The 24252-nt window shown below is 49.3% G+C and overlaps 1 protein-coding gene across 1 annotated transcript; it reads right to left on the reverse strand.

Moving 5' to 3' along the window:
• Positions 1 to 966: 966 nt before the first annotated feature.
• Nlrp5 (NLR family pyrin domain containing 5) lies at positions 967 to 22940 on the reverse strand. The gene is made up of 8 exons (XM_028863449.2): positions 21460 to 22940; positions 17914 to 18084; positions 15304 to 15471; positions 13641 to 13811; positions 6684 to 6854; positions 4432 to 4602; positions 2183 to 2353; positions 967 to 1128 (listed from the first exon to the last, which is right to left on the reverse strand). Exons 1-8 carry the CDS (start codon positions 22938 to 22940, stop codon positions 993 to 995), a joined length of 2640 nt encoding a protein of 879 aa, XP_028719282.1. The 3' UTR covers positions 967 to 992.
• Positions 22941 to 24252: the final 1312 nt, after the last annotated feature.

Raw genomic sequence — 24252 nt, forward strand, 5'->3', positions numbered from 1 at the left:
AGGCTAGGTTACTTGGGAAGAAGAAAAAGTCAGCTGGGACAAGGCCTCCCTCAGATTGGCCTGTGGGACGTTTTTCTTGATGGGTGATTCATGTAGAAGGGCCCAACCTACTGTGGGCAACGCCACCCATAGGAACGAAGTCCTGGTTGTGTAAGGAAGCCAGCTGAGCAAGCCATGAGGAGCCAGCCAGTAAAAGCATTCCTGCATGGCCTCTGCTCCAGCTCCTGCCCTGACTTCCCTCAGTCACGGACTGTGACGTGGAAATGTCCAATAAGCCCTTTCCTCCGCAAGTTGGCAACAGAAAGCTAACAACTACACCAGATGGGAAGCCTCACCCCATTGTAGGCGGCGCCATCCATCCCCTGATGGTACAAATGGAAAAATGGGGTTAAGCAGCGTTACACATCCGTCCCTCCCTACTTCCTGAGTGTGGGTGTGATGCGACACACCTTCCCTGACATGGTGGACTGTCTCCTCTTGAGTCATTAGCCAAATACCAATCCTCCCTCCCCTTCAGGTGACTTTGTCAGAATCTTTTGTTTCTCCATCCCCCAGTGCCGGGATTCTGAGCACGTGCCAACACACCTGTGCATGGAAGGGCACAGTAAGCCCTGCGCCATCTGCGCCATCTGCGCCATCTGCGCCATCTGCGCCATCTGCGCCATCTGCGCCATCTGCGCCATCTGCGCCATCTGCGCCATCTGCGCCATCTGCGCCATCTGCGCCATCTGCGCCATCTGCGCCATCTGCGCCATCTGCGCCATCTGCCCCATCTGCGCCATCTGCCCCATCTGCCCCATCTCCCCCATCTCCCCCATCTCCCCCATCTCCCCCATCTCATCTCGTCTCTGCCCTTAAATCATACGCCCATTGATCAACACGACCACCTGATGCTTTTCCAAATGCTAAGTGTTTATTTTATTCCTGCTACATCATCCGAGGTTCCCAGACACGGAGGTCCTAGGACCCGGGGCAGAAGGGGACTCATGTCTTCAGTTTTTCCACCAGTTACGGTCGTCATCGTCGTCAAAGGAATACCAGTCACCATCAATCACCATTTGGGGCTTGGTAAACTGCAATTCCTCCAGCTGCCTTCTCACCTGGGCATAGTACTGCTGCTTCCACAGGCTGGGAAGATGGGAAGAAAGGGACCGTCACACTAGGACCCATCTTGGACTTGTTCCCCCCTTCCTCAGATGTCCTGGAAGCCAAATCAAGGACTACAAACCTGTTTGAGAACCCTCAATTAGAGTGGTACATGCGTGTGTGCATATGTGTGTGTGTGTGTGTGTGTTGTATGTGTGTTTTGTGTGTATGTGTGCACACAGACTCGAGTGTTCAGGTGATCATTCTCTCTCTTTTTTAAAGATTTATTGATGTATGCCTGCATGCCAGTAGAGGGTAATGAGATCTGGTGCCCTCTGAAAGAGGACCTCTGGAAGAGCAGCCAGTGCTCTGAACCTCTGAGCCATCTCTCCAGCCCGCACATCATTCTTCACTTTGAGACAAACTCCCTAAACCTAGATAGAGCTTCCTGATTGGCTAGACAGGCTGAAAGACCAATGAACTCCTCCAGGGTCTTCCGGTCTCTGTCTCCGCAGCGCTGGGACTGCAGGCATGTGTACCACCACATCTGGCTTTCACATGGGTTCTAGGCAGCAGGACTCTCAACCCTCGGGCTTGTGTGGGAAACAATTCACAGACAACTGCTAAGTCAAAGACCGCTGTGCCCTGGGCCTCACTGGTACAAGTGGATTTTTTTTTAATTGTTTTTTTTTTCCAAGATAGGGTTTCTCTGTGTAGCCCTGGCTGTCCTTGAACTCACTCTGTAGACCAGGCTGGCCTCGAACTCACAGAGATCTGCCTGTCTCTGCCTCCTGAGTGCTGGGATTAAAGGCGTGCACCACCACTGCGTGGCTCCAGTTGGCCCTTTGGGCTTGTTTGTGCGTGTGCCTTGTGACATGTTTAGGTAAAGATTGCCAACCTCACCCAGCCAGGTTCCCAATCCACCACCCTCTCCCTGCCTACCTTCAATGGCACGCTCCCTCCCTAGAGTCGCTCCTCGGCCTTTTGCGTTTATATCTGCGTGATACAACTTGTGCTTTGGATAACGCGCCTGGCTAGTATCTGGGGAAGTCGCTCAATAGTCATTTCACCATCAGCCTCATCTGGTCTGACTTACCCGATGATCCGCAGTTTAGAGGTGGAATGCAGGAATGCAGAGCACAGCTTCAACATCCCCGACGTATTGAAGTCATTCTTGATCAGGTTTAGGCTGGTGAGGAGCTGGTTGGAAGACAGGGCCAGTGACAGTGCCTCACAGCATTCGGAAGTCAACCCGCAGGCCTCCAACCTACCCGGAAGGAAGCCCAAGGAAGAGCCGTCGTCAGTGGTGGATCCTTCATTCAGCCCATAAGCGTTTCAACCCAATGTTTAAAAAGGCGAGTGGGGCCTTATCCCCAGAGTTTGCTCTAGTGGAAGAGCTCGAACATTCCCAATTCTAAGTTCTGGTTCTGGATCTGAGAGCTGCTGGGTACACCCCAAACTGTCTTTGTGAAAAGGTCTAGAGACACTGAAATAGGGAACACAACAGGGGACATGAGGAACACAGAAATGCTTGCTGATTAATAAGTGATATCATGCCTGGCAGTGGTGGCGCACGCCTTTAATCCCAGCATCAGGAGGCAGAGGCAGGCTGGATCCTGTGAGTTTGAGGCCAGCCTGGTCTTACAGAGTGAGTTCTAGGACAGCCAGGGACACACAGAGAAACCCTTCTCCCCTCGCCCGCCCCCAAAGTCATATTGCACCAGCAACTCAAAGGATGGGGTGCTGCATCAGGGAGGCAGGATGTCCAGACATGCACACGATACCCAAGAAGCCACATGGATACTGCAGGAGGACCCTTAACAGATAGCCATGTCCAGACAGTCAGAACTTAGCCAGAGACTATGACCTTATGAGATGAAACGGAAAACTTTGAAGGTTTAGCGGTCTAGGAAAATGGATAAAACTGGAGATTAGCATGTTAAATGAATTAAGTCAGACGTGGCAAGAAATAATGCATTGTTTTCTCTTGGTCTTGGAGCCCAGATTGTAAGTAGATAGATAAGGTCATACACGCCTCTAAAAGTAGATGTGAAGTTGTCTAGGGGAAGGAAGGGGACTGATGGGATGAGGCCGAGCAGAGGTGTGTGGTGTGTGTGTGTGTGTGTGTGTGTGTGTGTGTGTGTGTGTAAACTTGGTCAAAGTATATTATATATATTTGTATGAAAATGTCCCTGTGAAACCCAATATTATGTAGGATGAATGTATGGCAATAAAAGTTTAGAGCTTTATTCCAAGAAGAGCAGCATGCCAGAGGATGTCATTGACAAGGGGCTGGAGAGGTGGCGCAGTGGCTGAAAGCATTTGCTGCTCTTGCAGAGGACTCAGGCTTGGGTATCAGCACTCACACCAGGCGGCTGACAGCTGCCTGTAACTCTAGCTCTGAGAGATCTGATGCCTTCCTTCTGGCCTTTCTGGTCACACACATGCTTGTGATGCAAATAAAGACAAGCAGGCACACATACATATGCACACACGGCACATTTTAAATAAAAAGATTAAACCACCACGGAGCTGGGCATGGCAGCACATGCCTGTAATCCTCACACTCACAAGGCTGAGACAGGAAGATCGTAAGATCCAGGCCACTTGGGCTGCACAGAAAGATTCCACCTCAAAGGGAAGAAAATCAATTGATGATGGTATATCAGAGCGCTGATATTTAAAAAGTTGCACTTGTTTTGTGCATGCACGCGTGCATGTGTATGCTTGCTGCGGTGCATGTGCGAAGGTCAAAGGACAATTTACTCCAGTTGCTTTTCTCTTATCGTTTGAATCCCAACATCGGAACTCGGGTTGTTGGGCGCCTTTATGCTGAGCCATCTCACTGGCCCATATTCTAGTATTTAAAAAAAAGTTTATTTTTATGTCTGTGTATCTCGTGTGTCTGTGGGACCGTGCATGTGTGCATGCGCGCGTGTTAGGATCTCAGAGAACCTCGCAGCATAGCCCAGACTGGCCTCAAACTCAAGGCGATCCTCCTACTTCATCCTATTGTGAGCTAGACTGACGGGTGTGAGCCATCATATCTGGGGAGCACTCTGGTCTAAGAGGCTCCCCAGGGGGTGGAGACACTAACGTCTTCAGGTCCACCGGTGTAACTGGCTGCTTTGGGTTCATTCTTCTTGCTAGATTCCATGTGCTGCACCACCAAGGTCTTGGTTGTCTCTGCTTCCACCACCCAGTACCCAGCATCATGCCCGTCACAGAACGGAAGTTCAGTGAGTCTCTGACACCCAGACCCATGACGCCACAAGGGTCCTTAACATCACACCACCACCCTGGTGTCATGCTCATGTCTTCAAAGAAGTGACCCCCAAGAATTACCCAAGTCTCTTCAGGGAGCTGTCCTCATGCCTCAGCCCCTTGCACAGGGCCATGACTCCGACGTCACCCAGGGCGTTGTTACCGAGATCCAAGCTCGTCAATTGCTTGTTGGCTGTGATCACGCAGGCCAGATCTTCACAGCAATCCTCCGTGAGCTGGCAGCCCACCAGTCTGCAGGAGACACGGGAAATCCACGTCCTTCAGCGGGGAAGGACTACGGCGGGAGTAATATTCAGAAACACTGTCTGTATTTTCTTCTAAGAGACTGTCTTGGGATCAGCGAGATGGCTCAGTGGATGAAGGTATTTGCCACCACCAGTGATGATCCTAAGTTTGAGCCCCTGGAACCACGTGGTTGAAGGTAGAACTGAGTCCCGCAAGCTGTCTTCTGAGCTCCAAGTGGGCATTGTTACCCATAAAGGCCCTCACTCCAAATAAGGAAATAAACACATGTAATTTAAAGAGAGATGGTCTTTATTCTGTGTGTGGCGGTTGCATGTGTGCGTGGGTATGGGTGTATCCACACCTGTGCGTGCCTGTGTGGAGTCCAGAGATCAACACCTCAGGTACACTCCTCTATCTCGCTATGCCTTAAACTTGTCATTTTAGAGAGACTTGCTGGCCAGTGAACCCCTGGGATCTGCATGGCCGCCTCCTCCCTTAGTGTTGGGGTTGTTACAAGCATGTGCAGGGGCTCCTACATGAACGCTGCAAATCTCAGTGCAGGTCTTCATGTTTGCTCAGCAGGCGCTGTATCCATGAAGCCATCCCCCCATCCCCAAGAGATGGCCTTTCTGTCTACTCTCATGAATGGCACAGAGTGGATGGCACATGAGTCTGGGAGACAGCAGTGGAGTAGGTATGGATGAATGGGGGCATCTTTGGAAAAATAACTGTATACTAGGCTGGGGTGTGGCTCAGCAGTAGAGCGCCTGCCTAGAATCCCCCAGTGAGGGGCTGGGGGTGTGGCTCAGTGGTAGAGCCCCTGCCTAGAATCCCCAGTGAGGGGCTGGGGTGTGGCTCAGTGGTAGAGTCCCTGCCTAGAATCCCCCAGTGAGGGGCTGGGGATGTGGCTCAGTGGTAGAGTCCCTGCCTAGAATCCCCCAGTGAGGGGCTGGGGTGTGGCTCAGTGGTAGAGCCCCTGCCTAGACTCCCCTAGTGAGGGGCTGGGGTGTGGCTCAGTGGTAGAGTGGACACCCTGCCTACAATCCCACAGTGAGGGGCTGGGGTGTGGCTCAGTGGTAGAGCCCTGCCTACAATCCCCCAGTGAGGGGCTGGGGTGTGGCTCAGTGGTAGAGCCCCTGCCTAGAATCCCCCAGTGAGGGGCTGGGGTGTGGCTCAGTGGTAGGAGCCACCTGCCTACAATCCCCCAGTGAGGGGCTGGGGTGTGGCTCAGTGGTGAGCCCCTGCTAGAATCCCCAGTGAGGGGCTGGGGGTGTGGCTCAGTGTAGAGCCCTGCCTAGAATCCCCAGTGAGGGGCTGGGGGTGTGGCTCAGTGGTAGAGCCCCTGCCTAGAATCCCCCAGTGAGGGGCTGGGGTGTGGCTCAGTGGTAGAGCCCCTGCCTAGAATCCCCCAGTGAGGGGCTGGGGTGTGGCTCAGTGGTAGAGCCCCTGCCTAGAATCCCCAGTGAGGGCTGGGGTGGGGGGGGGGGGGGGGGGGGGGGGGGGGTGGGGTGGGGGTGGTGAGGGGGGGGGTGTGGCTCAGTGGTAGAGCCCCTGCTAGAATCCCCCAGTGAGGGGGGGGTGTGGCTCGTGGTAGAGCCCTGCTAGGGAGGGCTGGGGGGGGTGGGGGGGAATCCCCAGTGAGGGGCTGGGGTGTGGCTCAGTGGTAGAGCCCCTGCCTAGAATCCCCCAGTGAGGGGCTGGAGGTGTGGCTCAGTGGTAGAGTGCACATACAAAGATCTTAATTCCATGCCTGGAGCACTACAAACAGAAACAATAAAACCAAAACCCAAACCCAACCAACTGAACAAAAAACCCACCAAACCAAATAATCTCTGAAGAAACGAACAGACTCTAAGGGATCAAGTGTGACCCTGAACTCGTAATCCTACCTCAGGGCTTCTGTTCAGTCATTCCTTCGTTCCCTCAACTCTGCCGACTCAACACATCACTTTACCCAGCTCGTGTGATTCCCCGCAGCCTGAGCACTTAACCATCGAATTTAATTTCTCGTGTCTCCCTGTCCATCTCTGTCGCCTTCGGGAAACCTGGGTGGTAGAGATGACCCTCCAACACCACTGCCTACTCACTCCAGCTCTTGGAGGTGACATGTCGGCTCCCGGAGAGCCTCACACAGAAGCTTCACCCCGCCATCCTCCATGGGGTTCATCGTCAGGCTCAGGTGGGTCAGCTTTTTGTTGTTGATAAGCATCAGCGCCAGGAAACCATAGGCGTCTCCTTTGAGGTCGCACTGGTTCAGTCTGTGGGGACACAAATGGGAAGAGGGCAGGATGGGCACTGCACACACACGGCACACACAGCCTTGGATAAGAGACACCTCTCTGCCTCAGTTTACTCTTCTGTAGAATGGGGTTCATATTTACGTTGGCCATTGCTGTCAGCCTTCAGGGGTGGGTAAAGAACTTGGTAGTTACTGGGGGAACTATTGGAAGCGAGGAGAACTCTGACCGGGCCAGCAGGATGGCCTGGCAGGTACAAGCGCTTGTCGTCAAGGCCAAGAACTTCAACTTGAAATCATTCTCTGGGAACTGCATGGTGGAAGGAGATAACCTGCTCCTACCTTCTCTGCCTTCTCATGCATGCTGTGGCAGGTGTGTGTGCGTGTGCTTGCATGTGTGTGTGTGTGTGTGTGTGTGCGCGCACATGCATGCAGGCACACAGATTCTCCAACCCTCCTGCATTATTATTTCTCCTGTATAATAGAATACACAGGAATATTTTAATATTATAAATATTTTCATAGAATCTAATTTTAAATTACACTGTGTGTGCGCGTGTGTGTGTGTGTGTGTGTGCGCGCGCGTGCGCGCGCGCGCACGCGTGTGTGATTGCACATACGCTAAGGTGTATGAATGGAGGTCGGAGGACAATTGGTGGAAGTGGGTTCTCTCCTTGCACCATACCAGTCCCGGGATCAAACTCACACTGTTAGACGTGGCAGCGAGCGCCTTCACCTGCTGAGGCTTCTAGTTTATGTTTTTGAGACAGGGTCTTCAGTAGGCCAGGCTGGCTGGGACTCATTTTGTAGATGAGGATGACCTAGAACATTCCTGCCTCCACATCCTGAATATTGTAGCTATAAGTAAAACACCACCCCACCAGGCTAAAGGTACCTTAACACACTTCCTGGTTGATGACAGAGGCATACACACGTTTCCAAATTACATTATATGTGTCAGCGAGTGCATGCGCAGCAGTGCTGTTGTGTGTGTGTGTGTGTGTGTGTGTGTGTGTGTGTCTATGCTCTGTGTGCATATATGTGGAGGCCACCTAGTTGCTTTCTCATGAGTGATCCACTTACAGTTCTAAAGATTTTTAGTTTATATGTCTAAGTGTCTGGATGCAATACACATATTTACCATGTGCATGTACAGTGCCCACAGTGGCCAAAAGAGGGTCCGAGATCCCCGGAACTGAAGTTATGGATGGCTGTGAACCTCCATTTGGGGGCTGGGAACTGAACCTGGGTTCCAAAATCAGCAAGTGCTCTTAACTGCTGAGCCATGATCTCTCAGTCCAAGCCTACCTCGTTTTTGGGGACAAGGCCTCTAATTTGCTGCTGAGTCAGTGGGGCTGGCTGGGCTCCTGCGTCACAGCACTGGGGTTACAATGGTGAACCAATCATCTGTTTTAGTTATGATGTGAGTTCAGGGGATCTGAACGGAGGTCCCAGTGCGTCTGTGGCAGGCCCTTCACCACTGGGCTGTCTGCCCAGCTTCCCTAGTAATCTCAGTCCTCACACACAGACTCTCAGCTCTGTACAGACAGGCACCACACCTCTCCACTCTGTATTGCCAGTAACTAATATGGCTCCGTGGGTCAAGTGTTGGCCCTGCAAGCACAGGGACCCGAGTTCAGATCCCAGCGATCCATATAAATGTGGGGGTGGGGCGCTTGGTGACCCTCCTGCAATCTCAGGGCATGGGAGGCAGAGACGGAGATGCCCTGCGCCAGCTGGCCAGCTAGTCTAGTTGAATTAGCAAGCTGGGTTCAAGTGAGAGAGCCTGCCTTCATATAGAAGATGGAGCAACTTTTGGCTTCTACATGCATGTGCATACACACAGCTGTATAGACACACACACAGCTGTATAGACACACACACAGCTGTATAGACACACACACAGCTGTATAGACACACACACAGCTGTATAGACACACACACAGCTGTATAGACACACACACAGCTGTATACACACATACCCATATATATATACATATATACACACACACACACATACCTGTATACACACACATACACACACACCCCTGTATATATATATATATACACACATACACCCCTGTATATACACACACACACCTTTATATACACACACACCTGTATACACACACACCTCTATACACACACCTCTATACACATACACACCCCTTTGTACATACATACATACATACACACACACACACACACACCTCTCTATACACACACCTTTATCCACATATACACCAATCTGTACACACACACATACACACCTCTATACACATACACACCCCTGTGTACACACACAGACACACCTGTATGTACACACACAAACAAATTAAAAAACAAAGGTTACAGTATTTAGACAAAAATCTTGAGGGCTGATGAGATGTCTCAGTGGGTAAGGGCACGAAGCCCCAGGATTTGAGTTTGATCCTGGGACCCACATGGAAGGGGAGAACCAACTCCTGCAGCTGGCCCTGTGACCTGCCTGTGTGTGCTGGGGCATCCATCCCCACCGCGACATACACATAATAAAAGCCTGGAGTCATCTTAAAAACATTTATGAACGTGCAGTAACAAAGTGGTCTTTATACCAAGGAGGGTCCTAGAACCAGAGCCCCAAACATGCTGAGCGCGGTGGGTTGAATTCGAAATGTCCTCCCTAAGGCTTGTGTTTGAACACTCCTTCCCAGTCGGGGGCGCTCTTTAGGGAGGTCGTGGAACCATTAGGAGGTGGAGCCTTGCTGGAGGAGGCATGTCAGTGCTGAACCTCATCTCACTTCCTGTTCTTGCTGCTTCCTGTGTGTGTATAAACATGTACCCAGCCGCTTTCTGATCCTGCCATTGTGTTTTTTTTTATGACTGTAGCCAAGTCTCCTCCACCATGCTGGACTCTATCCCTCTGGAGCCACAAGCTAAAATAAACTCCTTTAAATTGCCTTTGGTCAGGGTGTTACAATGCAGCAACAGGAAAGTTAACAAGTACACCGCAGGATGCCGTTCCTACCACACACCACGGCTCCAGTCGGCGCCCCCGTGAGAACCGACCCAGACTCACATCAGTCTCTGCAGAGCACATTCTGGATGTCGGATGAATTGACACAGCCTCATCACTTCTTCAGCCCTCAGGCTGTTGTTTGACAGGCACAGGTGAGTCAAGGTCCGGTTGCTGAGAAGGGCTGAGGCCAGAGCCTGGCAGCTGGCAGATGTGAGGTCACAGCTGTCCAGTCTGCAAGGAGAGGCACCCATGAGGTCCATTCTTATGTTTCCCTCCCCCCACGCTCACACACCGACCTTTACCACAGCACCACTCACGATGCCTAAACTATGGAACCAACCAGAGTGTCCAGCAATCGAGGAATCGATATGGAAAACGTACATGCAGTAAATGGAGAATTTTTCAGCCACAAGGAAGAATGGAGTTACATCATTTGTAGGAAAACAGAGGCAACCAGAGACAAGCATATTAAGTGAATTGAGCCAATTTCATTTGTGGTTCCTAGATCTAAATTAAAATTCTTTTAAATTATTTTAAAATGGTTATGTGGCTGGGCAGTGGCGCACGCCTTTAATCCCAGCACTTGGGAGGCAGAGGCAGGCAGATCTCTGTGAGTTCCAGGCTAGCCTGGTCTACAGAGTGAGTTCCAGGATGACCAAGGCGATATAGAGAAACCTTGTCTTGAAAAACCAAAAAAAGAAAAAAATGTTCATGTGTATGTGTGCATGTCTGTATCTATGTGCATGTTGCGTGGGTGCCCAGGAAGACCAGAAGAGGGCATTAGGTTCTCTGGAGCTGGAGTTAGAGGGGACTGTGAGATGCCCAATGTGGGTACTGGTAACTAAACCCATGTTCTCTGGAAGAGCAACAGGTCTTTAACTGCTTAGCCATCTCTCCAGCCTCACACTTTTTTTTGAGACAGGGTTTCTCTGTGTAGCCTTGGCTATCCTGGAACTCACTCTGTAGACCAGGCTGGCCTTAAACTCAGAGATCCACCTGCCTCTGCCTCCCGAGTGCTGGGATTAAAAGTGTGCACCGCCACCACCCGGCCAGCCTCACACTGATTTAAAAACTCATTTCATTTATTATGTGCACGTATGGGGGGCACAGTGTGTTAGTCAGAGGGCAACTGAGTCAGTTTACTCTTTTCCCACATGACTCCGAGGACCTGGGCTAAGATCACCAAGGCTTGGTGGCAATCTCACCAGCCAGCCCAGAATTTTATATAGATACAATATAATTGTGTATGCATGAATGTCGTGAAAATGAGAAACGACAGGAGAGTAAGTGCCCAGGAGAATAAAGAGGAACAGTGCATTGGGATATGGGTGAGAAAGAGAATATGGGTATGAGTGTAACTATGCTGAACATAAAACACACACATGTACAGGGTCTGGAGGGATGGCTCCATGGCTGAGAGAGCTTGCTGCTTTTCCAGAGGACCCTAGCTCAGGCCCCAGAATCTATACTGGGTGGCTCCCCACCACCTATAACTCTAGTTCCTGGGGATCTGACGCTCTCTGTCCTCCGTAGGTGCTGCCCAAATGCGCAGATACCTATGAAGTCAAGTCAGTCTTCGTGTGTACAAAGAGCTTTTAAATATTTAAAAACTTCCCTGTCCTCCTGCCTTTCCTTACCAGCTTTTGTCTTTATGTGTGAGAGCACGTGTGTACCCTGGCTCGCACGTGGAAGTCAGGAGGACAACTTAGCGGTTGTCTATTCTCTCTTTCTGCTGTGTGGGCCCTGGGGGTTGAATTCACATTGTCGGGCATCTTTTGCCAGCTGAGCCAACTTTGGTCTTTGTTATTCTCCTTCTCACTGAACATTATAAATCTAGGGGGCGGGAGGACCTCTGTGTGACAATAGACTGACTGTGTAATCTACGTGAATACATATTTTGACACAGTTGACAATGTGTAATCTATTCGATTACCTCATACTCATCCATAAAAAGGAAAAGCTGCCGCCAGACTGGAAAACAAAAGCTTTGTAGTCCCCTTCTCACCGGGCTGTGGCCAGCTAACTGCACCAACATTTCTGGAGTTCTTAGGGTGCATGTATCAGATATTCAGTATCACTAATTGGGGAGGGGGATGGGGGTCTCTGCTGGTGAAGAAATAGACACCAGTTGTATTGGAACAATGTCCAGCAACTATGTTGACATCTGTTGGGATTTTGTTTTTTTGTTTTTTTGCTTCTAGCCTTCAAGATTATGATGTGTATGTGTATGTAGGTGCAGTGCCTGCCGAGGCCAGAAGAGGGCATGAGAGGCCCTGGAGTCACAGGTGGTTGTGAGCAATTTAATATGGGCGCTGGGAACCAAATCCAAGTCCTCTACATAAGAGCAGCCAAATACTCTTAACTTCGAAGCCATCTTTCCAGCCTTGCCTCTGGCCTTTAAAGGGTGATGTACTATTTGGTGTTCAGTATTTACAGTGACTTTAAAGGAACAAACTTAGAGCCATGACAGGTGCCGGCCACAGCTCTGAGCAGTGACCACAGATTTCATTTCCGGTTTTGCCAATTGCTAACAGTTCTCTCATGAATGAGTGACTTAGCCTAAGACTGCCTCCTCATTTGCTTGCCAATGAGACTGAAGACAATGGCCATTCCATAGACATGTTTGTCTATGGAAGTAAAAGGCACCGGTAAGATCCAGTAAATCTCATTACGATTTAAATAACGGCTTCGACAATTACTACCTCATCCTTCACTCTCCGCTCTAATCACAGGACAGTTTGACCAGTTAACGACTGACCTTCCTTTGGAGCATTGGTCGTAAGGTACACGGAACTGCCCTGCCCCATGTTCCCATGTTGAAGTATGTTTACAAAACAACACTCTTAGACTGGTCCTCTGTTGGCCCCTTTGTCTCCTTAGGAAGTCTGAGCTACCTGATTGGCATTTTTGAGGACATTCTGTTAGGGCCCTCCTTCATTTTGGCATGCGTAGTATGCACATGCATGTATATGTGTGTATCTGTGGATGCACACTTGTGTGCAGCTGCAAATGTCTGTGCAGGCATGCTTGTGGAGGTCTGAGATGGTTGATACAGGACATCTTCCTTGATCCCTCTCCATTTTATATATTGAGGCAGGGTCTCTCACTGAACTGGAAGCTTACCAGTTTGGCTAGTCTGGCAAGCCCTCTTGCTCTGGAGATCCTGTCTCTGCCTCCTTAGTGCTGTGTAACCCACCGAGCCCTCCTGGCTTTACATGGGTTCTGGGGAGCTGAACTCTGGGGTCCTCATATTTTCTCTACCTGCTCTTTACCTAGACACACCTCCCTAGCACATCTTCCTATTTTCTTGTTTTGTGTGTGTGTGTGTGTGTGTGTGTGTGTGTGTGTGTGTGTGTACAAGAGCTCATTCTGTAGCTCAGGCCCACCTGCACTTGTTATGACCCTTCTGTCTTAGCCTCCCAGGTACTAGGATTACATTCATATACAACTATACCCTGTGCCGACCACGTCCATGTTCCGTTTTGGGCTTGGCCAGGCAAGAAGGAAATCATTAATTACCGAATGAGTGGATTACCTCTAACCGTGCAGTCAAGTGCGAACTAACCCACTTGACTCACATAGGCGTCACGTTCCAAAGGGGCTCTGTCAGTACAGAGGTCTTGGGTACAGAGCTCTTGGGCTGACTCCCACTGGGCTCCCTTTGCACAGGAAGGGCTATGATTGAATGAACAGGGTTTCTCTTATGCCCCAACGCCAGGGCTTTGCCATGAGGCCTCATTCTGGAGTTACCCGCCCATCTCCTGACATTTCTGATACATCAGTCACAGAGTGAGAGGAAGCAAGACTCACATCAGCTTCTGCAGTGAACACTGGGAGCTACTCAAGGCCTCACAAAGCGACCTCATGCTTTTTTCTGCCACCTTATTTCTTGCCAGGCTGAGAGATTTGAGGCTGGTGGTTGAGAGAAGCAGCTTGGAGATCTCCAGGTAACAGCCGGAGGTTAACTCGCAGGAATCCAATCTGCAGAGACAGACAGCCCGAGACATTTTTTTTTTTTCTCATCCCTTTTGGGTAACCCAGGGTAAGACACTCTTGACTCAGCCCCTTAGGAACTGGAGGTGTGTGCACACAAATAGTTTTCCCTTTCCTCATAAGTAACCTGCCAACACTCTTAACCAGCACACCAGATCCAACAGGCTATCTGTATTTGCTAAATGAAAATGCAGGTCTGGTGAGAATGATGCTCCAGGGCTGAAGGATCTTGCCACCAAGACCGAGACCCGAGTTTGATCCCAGGACCCACACAGTGGAAGGAGAGAACTCATTCTCACTATATGTGGTTCTCTGGCCACGCACACGCCATGGCACGAGCATGGACGTGCACGCACTTAACAAAATCGAATGCAAAAAAAAAAGTGCCAACTCCTCAGCACGACTTGATGGATGGCTTGCATCAGCCCTCATTTAGAAAGCTCGCCACAGTTACATAACCATTTGAAGTAACTTCCTGAGGTTGCATGGGACCCCTTCCTGTTGAGACAAGGTCTCAGGTAGCCCAGGTTGGCCTCAAAACCACTAAGAAGCCGAGGCTGATCTTGAGCTTCCAATTAGGATTTGTGCTACAAGTTTCTGCTTTTCCCGTCTCTACCTACCTCTTGGATTCCTGCTTCAAGTTTCTGCTTTTCCCGCCTCTACTTACCTCTTGGATTCATGCTACAAGCTTCTGCTTTTCCTGCCTCTACCTCTTCAGCGCTGGGCTTTGAGGTTCAGGCACTATGCTTGGTTTTGTGCAGGGATGTGGACCAAAAGCGACACTTCATGCATGCTGCACAAGCATTTCACCAACTGAGCTACATTCGCAGACTCCCCCCCCCCCCCCCTGTCCCCCCCAACACCGCTTTTTCTGAAGACAGGGTCTTGCTAGGCAAACCAGGTTGGCCTCTCAAACTTGCCATCCCCGATTCAGCAACCACAACCACAGTGCTGGGTTCCAGGTACACACTGCCCTCCCCAGCACGCAAGGTTTGTTTTCAATTTTTTTTTTTTTTACATTTATTTACTTAATGTGTGTATGTGAATACGTGCCACAGTGTGCCCGTGGAGGCCAGGGACAACTCTCCGTAGTCATTTCTCTCTCTCCAACAAGTGGGGTCTGGGGATCGAACTCAGGCCACCAGGCTTTAGTGGCAAACTACTTTATCCCCCGGGGCCATCTCACTGGCCCTGTTTTGTGATTTTTACGACACACTGAAATTGTGTCATTGTGGTCCAGCACTCATACCTTAACATCTATTTGACATGTTCAGTTTGCTGGCATGCAGCCCATTCGTTTGGCTCTCCCACCCCCAATGATATAGTGCTGCCAAATTAGTACAGCCACCTCCCCCAGGACTTCCTTCCCCCTCTCTCCAATCCTCTTGATAGTGTTTTTTTTTTGGGGGGGCAACTTTTTGGAAGTGACTCCAGACTCTTAAGTAAAAGCCCCACGCTGATAACCATAGCTGCTGCTTACCGCAAAGTCTCCAGGGAGCAGTTCCGGTGTTTCAACGCTTCGCAGGCTAACTTGACGTCATCGTCCTTCATGAGTGTGTTCCCCAGGTTGAGGTATTTTAACTTCCGGTTGCTAATGAGGGTCACCCAGAGGTACTGAAGGCCGAGGGTTACCTCTGCACCCTTAAACCTGCAGAAAAGGAGAGAGGGAGAGAGGGATGGAGAGTGAGTGAGGAATACACCCTAATTCTCTTTCTCTCATGTGGTGAGATGTTTGTACACTGAGTGGTTTAATAAAGAGTTGAATGGTCAATAGCTAGGCAGGAGGTATAGGTGGGACTTCCGGGCAGAGAGAAAGGAAGGAGGAGATGAATCTAGGCACCCATCAGACACCAATAGACTTGGAGGGAGCCAGACACACAAAATGAAAGAAAGGCAAAGCCATGAGGCAAAATGTAGATTAATAAAAATGGGTTAAGTTAAGTTATAAGAGCTAGTGGGACAAGACTAAGCTAAGGCCAAGCATTCGTAATTAACAAGCCTCATGTTGTTAGTTGGGAGCTGGCTGGCGGGACCAAACAAGACTCGTTACACTCTTAAGCTTCTACACTAGCTCTCAAAATGGTGACTATGTACACACTACCCTTTGTTTCTGAGTTAGGTCTCACAGTGCCTTGTGCTGGGGGCCTTCGACTCCTGGTCTTCTTCACTCACCTCTCCAGTGCCTCCATTACAGCCCTGTGCCGTCTTCGCTCCTGACAATTTTTTTTCCCTTTAGAGACAGGGTCTAATTTATCCCAAGCTGGTCTCAAGCTCACTTTGTAGCAGCGTGTGAGTTACACGATGAAACAACCCCTTTGCTCCCCATGGTTGCTCTGGGTCATTGTCTTAGTTGGGGTTTCTGTTGCTGTGATAAAATACCACAACCAGGAGCAATTTGGGGAGGAAAGGGTTTATTTCATCTTACGGCTTGTAGCTCATCACCTGGGGAAGTCAGGGCAGGAACTCTGGGCGTTTGCTCATTAGCCAACAAGAACTGAACCTGCCTCATGCCCATGTCATGTGGCTTCCCCCTGGGTTGGGAGGGCAAGTTGAGGGGTGGACTTCTTGTCTCAAGTAGAGCTGATGTATCTTCTCCTACCCCAAGATACATGACATCTGTGGCAGGCTCTGATTTTTAATATTGTCAGAGCATGGGGCTGCCCTTAAAAGACAGCATTTATTATAGAAGGCTAGACCCCGCAGTCTCAGGAGAACAGGCCACGCCTCCCACAGCCTGAGGTGAACAGGCCACGCCTCCCACAGACTGAGAACAGGCCATGCCAACCACAGCCCAAGGACAGGTCAGCCTCCTACAGCTCTCACTGGGACAAGAGTTATGAAGCTGTCTCTGTTGTGACTTAGCCCTCAACTGAAGGTACCTGGGTCCTCCATGCTCCTTGTTACATATGTCATGTACAACTAAATCACATGATGTGAAACTTCTCACTACTCCTAAATGGTGTACAAAGTCAGACCTTTCCTTTGTTCTGGGGGTTTGACATAGACTTCTCAGGGGGATTTGCTGAGTTAAGTGGTGCCTTTGGATTGGGCATTCTCACACTCACACTTTTTTTTTTCTGAGACAGGGTTTCCCCCTCTGTAGCCCTGGCTGTCCTGGAACTCACTCTGTAGACCAGGCTAGCCTCAAACTCACAGAGGTCCACCTGCCCCTGCCTCTCGAGTGCCAGGATTAATAGTCACACTCTTTTAAAAAAGATCTTAATGTGCATGTGTGTGTTCCTACGTGAGTGTGTGTGCAGGAGCCTGTGGAGGCGGCAAGAGGGGCTTGGACCCCCTGGAGCTGGGGTTACAGAGGTTGTGAGCCACTGTGGGGTGCTGGGAACAGAGCCCGAGTCCTCTGCAAGAAGAGCCAGTGCTCTTAATCACCGAGTATCTTCTCCAGCCCCTCCACCTTGTTCTCAACTCAACAGCTGCTCTGCAGTCTCTAAAGGGAAACCCCTCCATGTTGAAGGCCCTGTTATGTTTAGATCTCTCTATACTGTATCATTTCTATAAATTCTGCTTTCCCACGTCAGGGCCCATTTCCTCCAGCAAACTGAATCTTCACATCGGTGTCTTTCCCAGACTCACTGCTCTTACTCTTGGTATATTTAACCATCAGCGGTCGATAGATTTGTACAATATTCATTAGTTTAAAGGCATTAAAGAGTGATTCCAGAGAGCTACGTAAGTCATGCACCTTGATCTATTCCCTCATATTCTATGACCAGCCCCCAAAGTCCTCCTTCTCATAGTCTTCCTTTGCTAACCAACTCCTATGCACCCTCCAAAACCCATAGCAATTAAGCCTGCCTCAAACCTATGCACCTCATTGTTTTGTTTAGTTTTAAATGAGGTCTTTTAGTCAGCTCCCATCCTGTACTTCAGGGAACTTGGTTCATACATCTTTTTTTTTTTTTTGGTTTTTTGAGACAGTGTTTCTTTGTGTAGCTTTGCGCCTTTCCTACATACATCTTTTAATATAAGCACTTATCCTCTCAGGACACGTCTCAGGGTTTATAGATGGACCTTGTCTTGGCAAGGAGAAGCCCTGGGAAGGATTGCTTGTATCAGACCGGGTGGCACTTACGTCAGAGTCTGTACATTACAGGTCGGAGTCCTCAGTTTGAGGCATAGTGTCTTCATGGCCCATTCATTCAGGACGCTGTTGCCCAGGTCCAGCTGCTTCAGGTTCTTGTGGGTGCCGAGGACACGGCAGAACTTCTCCCACCACTCCAGGATGAGGGGCTTGTTCTGTGTCCTGTGTCGGTGAGGGGGGGAAAGGCAGGGGATTGAGCAGGTGGATTTGAACACGAGTGACCACCACAGTGAGGCCACAGGAGGGAGACTAGACTGTCAGGCGGCCCAGGACAGCTGAGAAAATAAAGTCAGCTCAGTGGATGCTGCTTCCTGCTCTAGGGGACCAGCCCCACGTTCAGCCTCTCTCCATACTCCAACATCCCCTGGGGAGTATGCTAGAGTGATCAGGAGCCTTCAGCCCGCCCAGACACACGTTGACTTAAAGTCTAGCACCCCCTAGTGGCAAAATGGTGCAGCTGTATTGTTATGCTGTTAAAAAATTAATTTCTATGTGTATGGGTGTCTTCGGGCATGCGTGCGTGAGTGCGCATGTGTGTCTATGTGTGGGTATGTACGTATGTGTGCCTGTGCCCACGGAGGCCAGAAGAGGGCATCAAATCTTCCTGGAGCTGGAGTTATAGACAATGTAATGTCAGGAACCAAATCCAGGTTCTCTGGAAGAGCAGCAAGCGCTCTTCACCTGCTGAGCCATCTCTCCAGCCTGGATTTCTTTCTTTCTTTCTTTCTTTCTCTCTCTCTCTCTCTCTCTCTCTCTCTCTCTCTCTCTCTCTCTCTCTCTCTCTCTTTCTGTCTCTCTTTTTTAGCTCTGAAGATCATGTGATCTTTCCTTCTCCATCTTGGATTAGAGAGCTCCACGTCCAGTGAGCTAAGGCAATTAACAGAACAATAAAGGAACAGCCAGGTATATGACAATGGAATTATTGATAATCCTTACTAGGTTACAGGACCCTTGGCCTGGGGGCTCTAGCTCTTTCTTTCCCTCCTTCTGCTGCAAGTGATCTTGGGGGATGCCAGAATATATGTGGAAGTAAATGGTTAACTGAAGACATGACTCCACAATACAGCTTTCCATGAGGCTGTTATCTATAAGAGGTGAGACTCTCCTGTGATGCAGTCATTTTGGGGGTCACCCATGTTTCTGTAAGCAACCCTATAAACTTGCCATTTCACCAAACTGACTTTGATAGAATGATTACTCTAGTATTTTTATTGGTTTCCTAATTGGGGTGAGTAGAGTTTTGTTTTTGTTTTTTTTTTTTAAAGATTTACTTATTATGTATACAAGTGTTCTGTCTGCATGTATGTCTGCATGTATGAGGGCACCAGATCTCCTTACAGATGGTTGTGAGCCACCATGTAGGTGCTGGGCATTGAACTAAGGACCTCTGCAAGAACAGCCAGTGCTCTGAACCTCTGAGTCATCTCTCCAACTCTAAGTAGAGATTTCTTTGCATTTCTCCAGGGAGATTTAACAAACTGCTATGGAAAAACAACACACAAGGACCTCCAGAATTAAGACAGAAGTACGAGATACAGCAGTCCCACCGTTGAGTATTGTTAGAACATGGGCCTGCCCCTTGAAGACATTCTTAGGAAGTCCAGATGTTAAGGTCTCAAGAGACCAGATGCGCCTTCCTGTGCATACCTCTCTGGGGGGGGGGAGCTAAGGAGTGGCCTGAGCTGTGACTTGCCAGCTCTCAACTTATGGCACCTGGCTCCTTCATGCTTTGCGCCATGTGTCCGTGGTATACGTGCTGAATGTAGAAATACATGCACAGAGGGTCAGTCGCTGACGTGGTGTTCGTGACCACCGTACTGTCCATGTGCCTCTCATGTTACAGGTGTTTGCGGGTAACAACAGGACAAAAGGCTGATCAAAACTGAACGGCAAACGGTGAATGGTTGCATGCCTGTGTGCGGGGCTCAGAGAAAGGTCAAATCCAAGCCGCTGAGATGGCCGAGTGGGTAAAGGCACTTGCCACACGTGCCTGGAGACTTGAGTTCAAACCCCGAGACCCTCATAGTGGAAGGAAGGGGAGGATCCATTACTGCTCATTGTCTTCCTCTGATCTCCACACGTGTGTCATGATATGCATACATGCACACACGCAACACACGCAAACACACACACGCAAACACACACACACACACACACGCAAACACACTAAAGGCAACTAAAATTAAAAAAAAATCCTCAGAAGTGGAGAGTGGTGGAGTCACCAGAGACTGGGGGGAAGGGAAGGGAAGCTGGTCAAAGGTCACAGAATCTCAAGAGATCCAACTTAGAGATCATGAGCACATCATGATTTAATATATGATGATATTAATGCATTACAGATCTAAAACCTGCTAAAATGGTCCTAGAAAATCTTTACTATCCAATCTTCCTGCCTCTGTAACTACCTTACAGAGATGAAGGTACTTTATTTAAAAATGCTCAATGTTTATTTTTATTTATGTGTATTGTACATCATGTGCCTGTGTGTGACTATGTGTGCATAAATGCAGGTTCCTGCAGAGGCCACTGGAGCTGTAGGTTGCAGGCAGCTGTGAACCACCTCACCTGGGTGCTGGGAACTGAACCCTGGTCCTCTGGAAGTGCAGCAATAACCCCTGAGCCCTCTCTCCAGTCTAGATACTTTTCGTCCATCAATCTATCAGACTTTGGAAACAACGGACCCCAAGAAACTGCCAATCTCCCAGGAATCTCACACTGGGAGAAGGGAAAGGCTGGAGCCTGCCACCAGCTAGAGGGGTACTTGCCTCCCAGAAAGAAATTCCACACAGAGCAGCCCACCTTGCTGGAGAGACTGGAACAAGACTATGAGTCAATGGCAGGCAGGGATCACACCTTGATCAGAACTAGTTAGATGTACATGTCCTTGGACCTCTACCTCTCTATTTTAACTTCACTTCAGGATCCAGAAGATGGACTATGGGGAGGGGGATCAATAGAGACTTATTGACCTTTGATTATTTTGTCCCTTTTTTCCAATGTGGCCACACTGAACAAAAATCCTTTTCTCGGTATGTTATTAATTGGGCTGTTCTGATTGGCTTAGTAGTAGAAACTAGCTTGATACCTGCCTCCTGAGAGACGGGCTTGCAGTGTGTTCCATGCCCCACCCAGTCTATGCCATGCTGGGGAGCGAACCCCGGGCTTCATTCATGCCAGGCAAGCAGTCTTCCGAGATCTATCTCCGGACCGATCTCTATCCCCAGCATGGGACTCAAGGGTTTTAAAAGGGCTTATCTAGTAGCGAATGACAAACCAGACTTGGATCAGGTCCTGTTAATAAGTGAATTGTTCTTTAAGAGCCGTCTGGGGGTTGGGGATTTAGCTCAGTGGTAGAGCGCTTGCCTAGCAAGCGCAAGGCCCTGGGTTCGGTCCTCAGCTCCGGAAAATTAAAAAAAATAAATAAGAAATAAAAAAAAAAGAGCCGTCTGGTACCCTGAATATTACTGAACGTCATATCTAAGCCCAACAACACAAAATTTACAAATTGGCTTAGGATGAAAATCACCCGGTACTCACCCCGGGGGAACGAAAGGGCACAGATCAGTATTCTTATTCACTGAGAAGATGTCTCTGACATCCAGCCGCAGTGTCCTCAGGTTCTGACAGTGCTGGAGACAGTAGGAAGATACCATTAAGTCCATCTTCTGGTTAACCAGAAGATACACTTCTTGGAAGCTATTCAGCGCCCCGCAAACAAATTCTTCATCCCGAGATTCGAAGAGATAGTGGAAGGCATCCAGGACATCCATCGGGCTGGTGGCACTGACCCGCTGACCTAGCTCCGAGACCCAGTCTTGGAGTGTCTGCCTCACAGAGGGGAGCACGGAACATCCCAGCAGCACCTCTAGGGTTGCCATTGTGTCTTTGTTCATGAGGCCGAATAAGAAGCGCTTCATCCCAAGGAGGTGAGTGTTGAAGTCGGTCCGCCTGAGGCTCCTCGGGTTTTTAATGATGAAAGAGGGCCGATCCCATTTCTCCAGCCCTTCTAAGACATAATACAAGGCAGCACAGAAATCCTGCAGGCTGAGGTGGAAGAAAACATAGTACCACTCGGCGCCGTGGTCAACCCGGAGGAGGATGTTCATGTGAAAGAGGGCCGAGATCTCAGACTCCCTCAGGCCGCGGGTCTGCAGGTCAGTCCAATAGAACACCGACCTCATGTTCCACACGCCCTCGGCTGCCATCCTGCATAAGCCTATCAGGGTAAGGCGCTCTTCCGGATTGAGACAGCTCCGGGAAGGCTCTCTCGGCGTGAGCTGGTAAAACACCAAGGTGGCATACAAACTGGTGAAGGTCTGGCAGACTCGGGGGGCTTTCTCTCCCAGCTTCTCCTGGAGCTGCAGAGCTTCACAGACCAGCGAGCATATGGCGGGGACTTGACACTGATCAAACAGCTGGTGGTTATCTCTCACGGAATGGACGACTTGATGGCTTCTGTGGCTGTCAGAGATGTTCTCGAGGACCAGCTCAGCCCTCCTGGTTGCAGACAGTCCTCCCACGAATATGTAGAGGGGGGACACCACCATTGACTTGAGCTTTTCCAAGCCCGTGTCTCTGGTGGTGATCACGAGAAAGGACTCGGGTAGGAGAGCCTTCGTCAGGAGGCTGTACAGCAGGATGTATGTGGGCTGTTCATCCTCCCAGTCTTCAGGGAGCCTCACGTCATCAAGGAGAAGGGCAGAACCCAGATCGTCAAAACCATCCATGACAAACAAGAGCCTTTCCGGTTTGGACACGATCTCTGTCACCGGAGCCCGGGAGTCTGGCCACTCCCTGGAAATCAACTGTGCCAAGCTGCTCTTCTCTCTCCATTTTATTTCTCTAACAGAGAAGAAGAAGGCATAGGACACATCTTGGTAGAGTTTACCCTGTGCCCAGCCCAGAATGATACTTCTGGCCAAAGCCGACTTTCCAACTCCTTGTCTTCCGTGTAGGATAACAGTGTGAGGCGAGAAGGTTTTCTGTTGTGACTTAAGGGCCTCCAACAACACTCGCATCTCTGGGTTGTCAGAGTGTACAACCACATGTGTGTTGAATTTAGTTATCACATGGGTCTTATAGCCTTGTATGTCACCTAGATGGTTTGAAGTCAGATGAGAGGCAGCTAAAGGAAAAATTTGAACAAAATCTTATTTTTAGTTGAGACCGAAATGCATATTTGCAAGATGAGTCTAATAACAATGGCTTAAAACATCTCAAATTAGAGGGGAGGAATCTGAATGGACTTTCAGTAATGATGGACATTTAAGGTGATGAATATGCTAATTGCCTTTAATTGTTCACTATTATATGTATAATGAATCAAATATGCCTCTCTCCCCCCTCTCTTGCTATAAGTCAGATGGCTGTGTACAGTGTTCTCGATACTTCATTACCTATTTTGAGAAAAGACCGTCATATTTGCTATGTAGCCAACACTGACTTTGAACTTCTGATCCTCCTGTCTCTATGACCCAACTGATGGGATTACAGGTGTGCACCATCAGGCCCCAATTCTATGTGGTGCTAGGGACTGAAGCCCATGGCTTTATACATCCTGTGCAAACACTCTGCCAACTTAATTACATCCACAGCCCAGCTTCTTCTGAGCAATGTATTTCTAACAAGATCCAAGTAGGCTGGGCCATCTTTGGCCAGTGAGCTCTAGAGATTTGCCTTTCTCCCTGTCCCACCTTGCCACTGCTGTGATTACAAGCACATTGCTTTCACAACCATCTTTCTTTCTTTTTTTTTTTTTTCCAAGACAGGTTCTCTCTTGTGTACCCACGGCTGTCCTGGACTCAATCTATAGATCAGGCTGGCCTCCAACTCAGATCTGCCTGACTCTGCCTCCTGAGTGCTGAGATTAAAGGCATGTGCACCACCACCACCTGGCTTATACCCAACTTTTTTATGTGGGTTCTTGGGACCTGAACTCGGGTCCTTGGACATGCAAGGCAAGCACTTCATCTTGAGATATTAATCTCTGTTTGCTGAATTGGACCGATGCAATATCCTCATCTTAAACATTAGCTATGCTAATGAATTTAGGTTTTCCTGCAGACCCAGAAGTTCCAGGGAGCCAGTCTGCAGCTGGATCCAAGACCTCCTGGCTGTTTTCTCATCTACAGATTTAATTATTACAATCATCCTCCAGAGTGCTCTTTGATGCCTGCATAGAAGTCTATGCTTATGTGTCTAACTTGCCACCCACAGGTGACTCAGATTTCATGAGCATCAGACACTCCTTTCAGCAGCAGAGTGCATATGGAACTGAACTGAGTTCATAATCTCCAGTGCCAGACACCGGTGCATACATATATACACACA

The sequence above is a fragment of the Peromyscus leucopus genome, chromosome 1 (genome assembly GCF_004664715.2).
Source record: "Peromyscus leucopus breed LL Stock chromosome 1, UCI_PerLeu_2.1, whole genome shotgun sequence".
NCBI classification, from domain to species: domain Eukaryota; kingdom Metazoa; phylum Chordata; class Mammalia; order Rodentia; family Cricetidae; genus Peromyscus; species Peromyscus leucopus.

What these genes read in the sequence shown, in the direction of transcription:
- Nlrp5 (XM_028863449.2), bottom strand. Translation starts at nt 22,940, where the DNA reads ATGCGAGTGTTGTTGGAGGCCCTTAAGTCACAACAGAAAACCTTCTCG. An exon ending in TGCCCTTTCGTTCCCCCGGG is followed by an intron (nt 18,085 to 21,459) that starts GTGAGTACCGGG and finishes TCACCGACACAG; the next exon opens with GACACAGAACAAGCCCCTCA. An exon ending in TGCTCCCTGGAGACTTTGCG is followed by an intron (nt 13,812 to 15,303) that starts GTAAGCAGCAGC and finishes CTGTCTCTGCAG; the next exon opens with ATTGGATTCCTGCGAGTTAA.